At 40.3% G+C, this 12,390-nt stretch overlaps 1 protein-coding gene across 1 annotated transcript in view; it reads right to left on the bottom strand.

Annotated features, from left to right (window-relative positions):
* LOC104589189 (esterase/lipase/thioesterase family protein) overlaps window positions 1–12,390 on the bottom strand; it is a 102,151-nt gene that overhangs the window by 36,335 nt on the left and 53,426 nt on the right. Inside the window, exons 8-9 of the mRNA XM_010247423.2 lie at window positions 3,393–3,487; window positions 134–184 (exon numbers count right to left, since the gene is read on the bottom strand). Coding sequence (XP_010245725.1) covers window positions 134–184; window positions 3,393–3,487 — 146 coding nt within the window. The remainder of the gene's footprint in view (window positions 1–133; window positions 185–3,392; window positions 3,488–12,390) is intronic.

The following is a 12,390-nucleotide window of genomic DNA, read 5'->3' as shown; positions in this document are numbered from 1 at the left end:
GAAAGTATTCTTGTATAATGCATTTGATAAGTCAAATCCTGATGAGCATTCCTAATTTCCATTAGCAATTGTAGAAACAACGACTACATAAGTTGCCACTTCCAAAGTATGTACAAAGCAAATTAATACATACCAGCCCCTCCAGTATCCTTCAGTTTCTTCTAGCCGTGTTCGGTAAATATAACTGCCATACGCCTTCATAATTAGAGACATGGTTGTCTAATATAGAATTAGAAAGTGTACATTTTGTAGAATATGGTATGCAGATAATAAATAAAGAAAGAGCAAAAGAGAAGAGGTGAAGAAAACAGCAGAGAGAAAAGATGAAATCTGTTGATTGAGGAGAAAAAAGCTCAGCTTCCCAGCCAGCCAGGATATATGTGGATAAGGTCATATGTGAAAGCATAATTACAAGTATCCCTTGTTCAAGCAATTATCGTATTTCCTAAACTACCACATTTAAGAAATAAAATAAAAAGACATATATACCCCAGATCTAAACAAATAAAACAAAGAATAAATAATATAACAGCATATATAACATAACAAAAACTCTCAATACTGCCCCTCAAGCTGGTATATATGTTATATAGACTAAGCTAGTTACTGAGAAAGCCAATCCAAGGCCGATGCAACGCCTTGGTGAACAGATCTGCTAGCTGATTTTTCATTTCTCAGAAATTGTGTATCCACAACACAACTTTGAATCTTTTCTTATGGCAATAAACCTCAATGTGCTTTGTCCGTTCATAAAAGATAGGGTTTGATGTAATATGTACAGCAGCCTGGTTTTCACAAGATGCATAGAAGTGTCACTGTGATCTTCATCATCTCCTTAAGTAAACTTTTAAGCCATATTATTAGCTCACATGTAGTAAGACTCATGGAACAATATCCGGCTTCAGCAGTAGGTTTGGTCACCGCAATTTCCTTCTGGCCTTCTAAGAGACTAGAAACAACTAGGAACGTATAATATCCCATAATAAATTGGCAAACAATAGATGAACCAACCAGCCCTGCATTGTTAAACTCCAGCATGATCAACTGTCCAATGATCCTAAATAATATTCCTAGACCTGGTGACTCTTTCAAAAATCGTAATATCCTAAATACTGCTTCAAGGTGGGGTTCTCTAGGTGAGCATATGAATTGGTTAATAAAACTAGTAGCAAAGATATATTAGGATGAGTGATGGTCAAATAGTTCAGCTTTTCAACCAGCCTTCTATACAGTCGTGGATCATCTATCTATCTATCTATCTCAGTGTTTTAAAAGTGCAAGACCCAAAAAAGGCGCAGGGATCAATTTGCACCCGAGGCGCAAGGCACAAGGCGAGGTGGCACCTTTCTGAAGCAAGGTGCAAAAATTAAAAAAAAAATGCTAAAAATAAAAAAAAAAATGTCAGAAAATTCAAAAATGCCAAAAAATAAAAAAAAAATCAAAAATATAAACTTAAATTTTAAAATAAATGTTTTAAAAAATAAAAAACCTATTATCTAAAATTAAAATACATAAACTTAACATGTAAAGCATATTCAAATTAAAATTTAAAAGTAAAATCAAACATATAAAACATTTTCAAGCATGTAAAACCCGCAATCTCATTTTCAAACATATAAAACATTCCTTGTCGCCTAGCCTCGCCTTGGTGCCTTGAAAACTATGGTTTAGACATTAGTTTGGGTCCAAGCTAGGGTTCATATTTAGGTTGGCCCTTAACCTAACCCACCCAATCCATCAAATTTACACCCCTTCTTTTTTAGAGAGAGCCAAAAGGGTTCTAAAAGTGATTTTAGAGGAAAAGAGGGATTTAATGGGGATGGGAGATAACACAAACATTGACTATTAAGGTGAGAGAGAGAGAGAGATTTAAGAATGGTCTTACTAGAGAGTAAATATGGATTTTATGAGAGACAATAAAGTCCAGTGAGAGTGTTAATTTTGCCTTGTTATATTTTTTTTATTTCATTTAAAAAATAAATATGTACATGTGTGAGAAAGGAGTGGAGGAGGCCCCTGAGAGCACTGTAGTGAGAGGACTCCTCACCTCCCCTATTTCCTATTTCTATTATATTGCCACCAGACTTGTTTTCCAAAGAACAAGGGTTTAGTAGGAACAATAATCTGAGAAGGTTTGTTTGAAAAACTATTCTAGTGGTTACATAAGATATGAAGAGAGCTCCAATGCCCAGATAACCATGGTTAAACTTGATGACACCAATTTTTTGAAATGGACTCAATCAATGAAATTATCTATTGGAGGATGCGAGAAGATGGGTATTCTTACAGAGAGAGAGGTGAAACCAAATATCATCCTACTTATAATCGATGGGAGCAGGACAAATTATTTGGCATATCATGGCTTGATTGCTCTTTGCATTCTCACATTGCCCAGAACTAAATGTCGTTGATTATAGTGAAGGAGATATAGGATAGGTTTAATGCTACTTATTTCCAGGATAAGAACATAGTGAAGGTTTATCAACTCCAATGAGAGGCCAATAATTTGAGGCAGGGGAGAGAAGTCTGTTGTTATGTACTTTTCTTCACTGCAATCTATCTAGGAAGAGATGGATCACCCTGAAGCTCTAGAATAGAGGAATCCATGCTGAACAGTACAAGAAATTTATTGAGAAGACTCGAGTTTTAGATTTTTAGCAGGGTTAATTCTGGAGTTTGTTTTCATGAGGCACCAATCAGATTTAACATGGCTCTCAAAGTTGTGTAAAGGAGTACAGAAGAAGGCAGGTCAGAAGATAAGGGAGAACCAGTATACTGTAATCCTTGCTCTGACACCATCCCTGTAAAGATGACAAAGAAAGAGCAGAATAGGAGAACAGAACAACAGAGAGAAGATTTTCCAATTGAGGAGATATACTCAACTCTCCCAGTCAGCCAGGTCACTAAATAATAAATATAAATAATCTCATAACTGAAAAAATAATTACAGGCATGCCCCTTCTTAAGAAATTACTGTAGTTCCTAAACTACCCCATTTAAGTCATCATCATCCATACCTTATCCCAACTATATGGGGTTGGCTACATGAATCCTGTTTTGCCAACCTGTTCTATTTAAAGCCATACCCACTGCAAATTATTAGTGCTTAAATCATTTCTTACTACTTCTACCCATGTCCTTTTTGGTCTACCCTGAGCTCTTCTAGCCCCTTCAGTGTGTAACAAATCACTTCTAACTGGCACAAATTACTCCATTTAAGCAACAGCATAAATACCCCAGATCTAAAGAAAAATAAAACAAAAAAAAGACATCAAGAAAAAAAAAAAAGCAAAAACTACACACCATCAGAAAGTATATATGGCAAGTATGATACAAATGAGAACACTGGTTGTATTGTTAAACAGATATCTGTTGACAATGGAAGTTCTTACCATTTCTTTGAGTCATCATACTTCAAAGTCGACGGAATGGACAGCCGAGCAGACTCAATGTTCCTTAATGAGCCTCCTTTCACACTCCATTCAATCTATGAAAAACTTCTTCATTTAAATACACTAAGTTGATAATAGCAGACTATGACAGCAAACAATATGATACAATCATTTTTTTCTAGTAAAAGAAATAATTTATTAAACAAAAGAGAAATTCAAACATATAGAAGACAAGGATTTATGGCCCAAGCATCAATGCCAAAATAACTTATATATAGCATTAATATCAAACATAACAACCAGACAGATGACAACCGCACAACTGAAATGTTCCCACGGCAAGAGCATCCACAACAGCTTTCTTTTTAGTAAAGTCTCCATTGTATTAAATTTGTCATGGCAAACCTCCCAACAAAAGGCTCTGATTTTGGGTGGGGTTGGACCTTTCCAAAAGTTTCTTAGAAGACAATTTGAAGAGGAGAGGAAGTCCCTAAAGAGATCAAGGAAGAAGTCCACGTCCACGTCCATCCATTAGAGTCCACGTCCCTAATAAACGTCAGGAAACAGGGAGAGATGGCTGAAATAGTTTTCCAGGTGAGGAAAAAGCTCTAACATGAAGTCCACGTCCCATCCATTAGAGTGTAATCCGTGAATACTTTCGATAACCTGGTGCCAAAGCTTGTGTTAATTAGTGGGGAATCTCCACAGCCATTTACCCAGAAGGGCAATGTTTCTTGAAGTTACTTGTCCGATCCCTAACCTCCCTTACTCTTTACACTTGCACACTGTTTCCCAATTAATAAAATGGTCCTTTTTCCTTTCTCTCAGTTCCTAAAGAAAATCTCTCATTATCTTTTCAATTCTTTTCGCTATTTAGACCGAGATTTTAAACATAGAAAGATAGTAAACTAGGAGATTGCTGAAAGTGGATTTAATGAGTGTTATCCAACCACCAAGGGAAATGTAATTCTTCTTTCAAGCTGCTAGCCTTTTAGTAAATCTATTAATGATCGGATTCTAAAAACTAGAACACTTCGGGTTTCCCCCTAGTGGAAGACTGATATTTGATGGGCCACTAAGCAATTGCACACCCTAAGATTTCTACATATCTCTTTGAGACACTCTCATCTAAGTTTAAACCCACTAAACAATCATTCTCCAAGTTTACTTTCAGATTAGTGCTCCTCTCAAAGAATTTTACCAAAATCTGAAAATTTCTCACATCCTCTTGCCCCCTATCCTGACAAAAAAAAAAATCATTACATCGTCAACAGAGGGAGTGTGAGACCACCACTTGTTCCCTACCTACTGGTCAGCCTTTCAACAACCCTAACTCATCTGCTTTCTGAATCAAACAACTCAGGACATCCACCACAATATTAAACAAGAATGGAGATGAAGGGTCTTCTTGTCTAAGGCCTCACCTAGCTGGGAAAAAATCCTTAGCTGTGTGTCATTTATATTCTGTAGTTAGTTTGTCAACTAGACAACCATCTTGTTGAGATGTACGGGTTTGGTTTCCAGTTTAATGAATTTTCTTTGACCTTTCAAAAAAAATCCTTAGCTACCCCGTTGGCCAAAATGGATGACAAGAATGAGTACAGCCCCTAATTCATTTCCTCCATCTATCACCAAACCCACAATTCATCAAGGCTAAATCCAGGAATGACAAATCAACAAAATCATACGCTTTCTCCAAAAGTCCAAATCAAGTTTGCAAACCCAGCCTTTGCATCTTCCTCTTCTTATTTCCTCTACACTTTAATTGCCAATCAAGATTTGGTCTATAATTTGCCTACCTGAGATGAAGGCCCATTGGTTTTGAGGGATTAGTAGTGGTAGCACTTTCTTCAGTCTCAAGGAAAGGACTTTGGCAATAATTTTGAAAAGGCTCCATACAAGGCTGATGGGCCTGAAATCCTGAGGTCTAGAGGCAGTCAGGGACTTAGGGAGAAGGGAAACAAAGGTGGCATACTCCTCTATTGAGGACACCCCTCTCATGGAATTCCCTAACCACTCCTAATAACTCTCCTTTAATAATCTACCAGCAATTTTGGAGAAAAAAAACCATTGTAAAATCATCTGGTCCAAGGGCTTTAGAAGCATCCATCTCAAACACTCCATTTTTTTTTATTCAGTCTCCTCAAAGGTTTCTCCAGTTCCGCAACTGACTGACTCTCTATCTAGTCTCTGCCACCCCAAACCACTGACAGAAAGCCTTGGAGGGGGTGAGGAGCCAAATAAATTTTTAAAATGATCAACTAAGCATTTTGCTATCAGCTCACGATCAAGAATTACTTCACCATTCACAGCCAGCATCAAGTTGTGGTTCCTTTTACTCCTATTGTTTGCTAGCTGATAGAATAACTTAGTGTTGCTATTCCCTTCTTTTATCCACCTGCTCTAAGACTTTTGCCTCCAACATTATCTCTTCTCTTCTTAGTATCTCGTTCAACTTACTTTTTAGTTCATGTCTTAAAGTTCGGTCTTCCTCCCTCATATCACCCACACCTTCCTTCAAGTCCAATTCCCCAATTTTGTCCAATAGGTTCTCCTTTTCCTCCCCTATTAGCCCAAACACCTCTTTATTCTAATCTTTCAACTCCCCTTTCACCTTTTGTAATTTTTTGGTGAAATTGTAACCCTCCCATTTAATCTTGACACTATCACCCCACCATCTTTTGATGTTTTCAGTGAAAGTAAAGTGTGAGAGAGACATGTTCCCAAACGTGAAAGGGCTACTACCTATCTCTTCTTGAAAGTTGAAATAGCATAATGGGGCAATGGTCTGACACAGGTCTAGGTAGGGCAAAACAAACCAATCTATCCCAAAATTCTTCCCAATCAACAGAAAATGGAAACCTTTGTAGCTTAGAACAAACAAGGTTGTTTTGAATGTTCAACCATGTAAATTTGGCTTGACACAAGGGGTATTCCTTTAGGCTATGTTTGGTTTGATGGAAAAGGTAAGGACAGGAAGGGAAAGGTAGGGAAACCTATACAAACCAAACATAGCTTTAGGGAATGATCATTGATATAAGAGTTGAAGCTCCTCATACTAGTAGAGATGGAGTGATTTTGAGGAGAGGTTTCAGTGGAGAGTCTGATAACATTGAAGTCTCCCCCAATCACACAGGGACCACCCCAGAGTCCTCTAATAGAGTAGAGTTCTTCCCACAGTTCCCGCTTTACCCTATAGGAATTTGATCCATAGACATTAGTCAGGACCCATGTGAAACCAACTACATCTCTTGATTTTACTGAAACTATTAAGTTTCCTATCAATGATGGGGACATACTCCATTTAACATTCCCCAGAAGCTCCCCACAATGGGAGCATACTCCATTTAACATTCCTTCCCTTCCAGAAGTTCCTAATCCAACAAATATCTATCTCTATCAGCTTTGACTCTTGGAAGAAAACAAATTTCAATTTCTGCTTGAGTACGAGACTCTTTATAGATCTCCTCTTTCTAGTGCTACCCATACCTCTGACATTCCACCTAATGATTTTCATCTTACCTCCCTTAGTCCCTTACTGAGCCCCTAATCCAACAACATGTCTACTTCAACCCACCCTCTTCCCTTTCCATCAGCCTTCCCTCCAAATTTATCATAATTAATGTTGCATCGGAGGTTTTCAAGTTCATTTCTCTTCTTCCACTTCTAAAACCTCCTCCTTTAGTTTTACAACCATAGACCTTAACTACCGAAAACTCTCACCACCTTTTTTTTTCCGAAGTCTCAGGTTGCAGCCACAATTTAATCAATAACTCCTTCACTTTCTCTTCCATATCTCCTTCTACCTCAGCTTGCTCATTGACCTAGCCACCATATATACCTGCCTCTTCACCCAAAACTTCAATAGCTTTGGCACCCTCCTCTTCCCCCATCAACAATTCCTCAAACTTCTCCTGAACTAGGTTTCAGATAAACTCCCCAACCTGGGTAACTTCCATGAGCTTATTGTTTATCCCCAAAGATTCAGACAAGTAGAGGCCTTGATCACTAACTCTCTATTGAATGGGCGTGTGCTCTGCATAACCAACAAGAGGAAAATTAGTTCTGAACGAACAAGGCACAACAAACGGAGCAAAAGAAGGGAGCAGAAGGGTTAACAAAAGCTTGAGGAACAACACTTAGGTTAAGAGGTATCCCTTTTTTAGGAGACAAAACAGCAAAGTCACTAGGTGTCGCTTTTCCTGAGCTTCCCCATGGACACCCTGAGCTAGTGTCTTGGTCTAGAGATAAGGTTCTCTCCTTATTCAGAGACCGAGTCGAACTCCCCTACAGGTCTGAAAAAGTCAATCTCCGAACATCTTTCTTAGGATCTTTGTTATCGGTCCCCACTGAAAGCTAAATTACTGTAGCCGAAGTAGTAGAAAAGAGAAGAAGAAGAAGAAGAGATGCAGGAATGTCGAACTCTCTACTCAGTCGACAGTACTATTATTTATATTATGGTGTAGTACAATGATACAGGAAGTTACTAGAATGCCCCTGATTAGTGATGGGACACCCAGACAACTTAAAACATTAAACAGGATTAGGCCCATTAACAAAGGCCCAGTACAGGACAACTTAAACTTAAGTATAGGCTAATAAGAACTCTTATCAGCCGAATACTCATACATACAAAAACTTCAATCCAACACTCCCCCTCAAGCTAAGCATGGATATAAATCATGTTTAGCTTGCCAAGCATGTCCCTAAACTTTGCTACTGCCAGCCCTTTAGTCAGTACATCCGCAATTTGCATCTCAGATGGAGTATAAGGCACACAGAGTTCACCCGAGACAATTCTTTCTCTAACAAAGTGCCGATCAATCTCAATATGTTTTGTCCTGTCATGCTGCACAGGATTGTTGGCAATGTTGATGGCAGCTTTATTGTCACAATACAGCCTGAGAGGACCTTCAGCCTTAATGCCAAGTTCATTAAGAAGAGTTCTGAGCCATAAGAGTTCAGCAACCCCATGGGCCATAGCTCGATACTCTGCTTCTGCACTTGATCTAGCCACTACATTCTGCTTCTTGCTGCGCCATGTGACTAGGTTTCCTCCCACAAATGTACAGTAACCCGAGGTTGACTTCCTGTCTCCAACAGACCCAGCCCAATCTGCATCAGTGTAGGCTTCAATTTCAATTCTATTGTTTTTCCTGAAGAGAATTCCCTTCCCTGGGCAAGTCTTCAAGTACCTGAGAATCCTTTCAACTGCTTTCATATGAGGAATCTTTGGAGAGTGCATAAATTGACTGACAACATGCACAGCATAAGCAATATCTGGCCGAGTGAGGGATAAGTATATCAGCTTCCCTACCAATTTTTGATATCTCTCTTTATCATAGTAGTCCTCCCCTACTGATTCCTGCAGACCATGGTTCTGTTCCATTGGAGTATCTGCTGGCCTACACCCCATCATGCCTGTTTCCTCTAGGAGGTCAAGAACATACTTCCGCTGACATATGTAGATTCCCTCTCTTGACCTGGCAACTTCAATCCCAAGAAAATATCTCAAATGACCCAAGTCTTTGATCTCAAATTCAGAAGCTAGAAACTCCTTCAGTCTTTTTATCTCTTCCAAGTCATTCCCGGTAATTACCATATCATCCACATAAACAATGAGTGCAGTAAGTTTGCTATCCTATCTCCTTATGAACAAGGTATGGTCTGCACCACTCTGAGTGTACCCCACTTTCTTCATGGCCCCACAGAGCCTCTCAAACCATGCACGGGGAGATTGCTTCAACCCATATAATGCTTTCCTCAATTTGCACACCTTTCTACTAAAGTCATAGCCTGGTGGAGGTTCCATAAATACCTCTTCATGAAGGTCACCATTTAAGAAGGCATTCTTCACATCCAACTGATGAAGTTCCCATGAAAAAATTTCTGCTAGTGACAATAGAACCCGAATTGTGTTGAGCTTTGCTACCGGGGCAAAGGTTTCTTTGTAGTCAATCCCTTCTTTCTGAGTAAACCCCTTTGCCACAAGTCTGGCCTTGTACTTTTCAATGGACCCGTCCTCCCTGTGCTTTACAGTAAACACCCACTTGCACCCAACAGTGGTTTTCCCCTCTGGCAGATCCACTAATTCCCAAGTTCTTGCTTTCATTAGGGCTTTCATCTCTTCATTCATAGCTTCTTTCCACCTTGGATCAGACACAGCCTCTGAGTACCTAGAAGGAACACGCACAGAGGAAAGAGCAGACACAAAGGAGTGATAGGTAGGAGATAAATGTGAGTAAGAAACAAAATCAGCAATGGGGTGCCGGGTGGTGCAAGAGCGGATAGGCTTACGGAGAGCAATAGGAAGATCCAAATCAGAAGTATGAGAGTTGAAATTACCTTGGATTGTAGAGACAGATTGATCTGAGTCCAACTGGTTGCTGTCATGAGGTTGAGGACCCCTTTTCCTTCTGTTGTATGTAAGTATCTCTTTTTGTTGCCTACTGGAGCCTTCAAGAACATCTGCAGCATCAGGAGAGGTAACTGGCACAGTGGGAGCCTCACTGGGTTGACCCGGAATGTCACAACAAGGAATAGGAGGAGAGGATGGAAGACCCGAGGTAGATAGGGGAACAAAAAAGGAGGGAGAATGAGAATCCTCTTCCATCCCACTAGTCTCCCCCTGAAGAGGATTTTGAGAAGACTGAAAATAGGGTTGAGACTCAAAGAACACCACATCTCTGGTGACATACTTTCTCTTGGAGACAGGGTCATAACACTTGTAACCCTTTTGTGTAGGAGAGTACCCCAAGAATATTCCCTTTGTAGCCTTAGGATCTAGCTTAGTCTTCTTTGGATCCTTCACATGTATGAAACATATACAGCCAAAGACCCGAGGAGGAAGGGGAAAATCTAGAAGAGTGGGGCACAAAATAGAGAAAGGGGTTTTCATACCCAACACCTTAGATGGCATCCGGTTTATCAGATATGATGCGGAAAGTACAGCTTGAGACCAGTATTGCTTGGGGACTTTGTGTTGGAATAGTAAGGCTCGAGCTGTCTCCAATAGATGTCTATTCTTGCGCTCAGCAACTCCATTCTGCTGAGGAGTATAAGCACAGGATGACTGATGTAGTATGCCAGCATCTTCCAGGAATAAGTTCAAGGATTTTTCAAAGTATTCAGCAGCATTGTCTGACCTGAATTGCTTAATCTTCTTATTAAACTGTGTTTCAATCATCTTGCAAAATGCCATGGTTATCCGTGGTACTTCATCCCGTCCTTTTAACAGGTAGATCCATGTACAACGAGAGTAGTGGTCAATAAAACTGATAAAGTACCGGAAGCCATCAAAGGAAACAATGGGTGAAGGGCCCCAGACATCAGAATGAACCAAATCAAAAGGAGCACAAATTTCATTGCTGGAAATTGGATACATAGTTCTACATTGTTTTGACATTTGACATACTTCACAGGTTAGACTCTGACTTGGAATGCCCTTAAACAATTCGGGAAACAACATTTCTAATGAGGAGAAAGACACATGACCTAGCCTAGCATGCCAAAAATGCAGCTTAGCTATTGACTCCACACTTTCCGGATTACTAGCAGCAGATACTTGTAAGGCTGAGCCGATGTCTGCATCAAGGTAGTAGAGGCCTCCATACTCATGACCGCACCCAATCGTTCTCCTTGTCAATCTGTCCTGGAAGACACAATGAGTAGGAAAAAAGGTTATACTACAGTTCAAATTTTTGGTAAGTTTTGAAACAAACGAGATTTGAGGTAAGACTGGGAACATGTAAAACTGATTTAAGAGAGAGGTCCTTGCTTAGGTCAACAATTCCCTTTCCAGAGATAGTGGAGAAAGACCCGTCAGCAACTCTCATCTTATCCTGACCAGACAACAAATGATATGAAGAGAATAGGGAAGACATATGTGTCATATGGTCAGTAGCACCGGAATCAATAACCCAAGAAGTAGAGTCAATAAAGCCAGTGGCACTGAAGGCAGAGGCTGTACCTGATCTAGCAAGAGATGTAGAAGCAAAAGAATTATTTCTTAGACGGGCTAATGCCCTACTAAGGATCTCAACCTCACTAGCAGAGAAGCCCAATGTAGCAGTTCCAGAGGAATCAACAACCTGTCCCATAGGAGAAGAAGACACTGTTGATGTATTTTGTGAGTTGTCATCATTGTTGCTGGTGACAAAATTCCCACTTGCCGCAGGCCTGTTATCTCTAGAAGAAACATCTCTGGGTATTGAAGACATCTTGACTGCAGCCACTGTGTAGGTGACACTGATTGAGACTAGCCGAAGCAGTTCTGAAGGTTCTGAACCAGTTCTGGAGCAGATCTGATTAGCTGAAATGACCACAGCAGGTTCTGACAGCACTCGACACAGTTTCAGACTTGCCGAGACTGTCACAGTTCTGAAACAGTTCAGTTACAACAGCAAGCAAGGAGTTCTGGGCTGGTAACCGACCTGAAGCTAAGGGTTCTCAACTATTGTGCTATGCAGACTCCACTTGAACTTTGAGTACTGCAACTGTAAAGAGAGTGCCCTTCCTTGCGGCCAATACTAGGACTGCTGACATCAGTCCTCAACTAGGGTTCACAGTGCTGAACAATCTGGAGCTAGCAGCTCCCTAGGTAATCTCACAGCAGTGGTGAGGGGTTTCGGACTGATAACCACCCTGAACTTGGAGCTGTTTGCCACATTGCTATGATGGTAGAAGTGTTCACAGTGCTGGTAGAACACTAGATAGACTTCACTTGGGCTGAACCAAAAACTGCAACAGTTCGGGTACAGTAGTGAGTGAACAGTTCGAGGCCGCAACAGTAGCAAGTGAACAGTGGGCTCTGTAGAAGAAGCTAAGTCTGTGCAAGTCTTGCTGGAGCACCGAAGCTGTAACTGTAGAAGTAGCTAAGCCCCTTTCGGCTAGTGCTAGGACTGCTGAAATCAGTCCTCAACTAGGTCTGTCCTACACAGACCTCTCTTAGTAGCCAAATAGCTACTATTTGCTGGAAATAACCTAGTAGGACATCTAC

This window comes from Nelumbo nucifera, chromosome 5 (assembly GCF_055504915.1).
Source record: "Nelumbo nucifera cultivar China Antique chromosome 5, China Antique-T2T, whole genome shotgun sequence".
In the NCBI taxonomy this organism is placed as follows: domain Eukaryota; kingdom Viridiplantae; phylum Streptophyta; class Magnoliopsida; order Proteales; family Nelumbonaceae; genus Nelumbo; species Nelumbo nucifera.
This window is presented reverse-complemented; position numbering and strand designations above follow the sequence as displayed.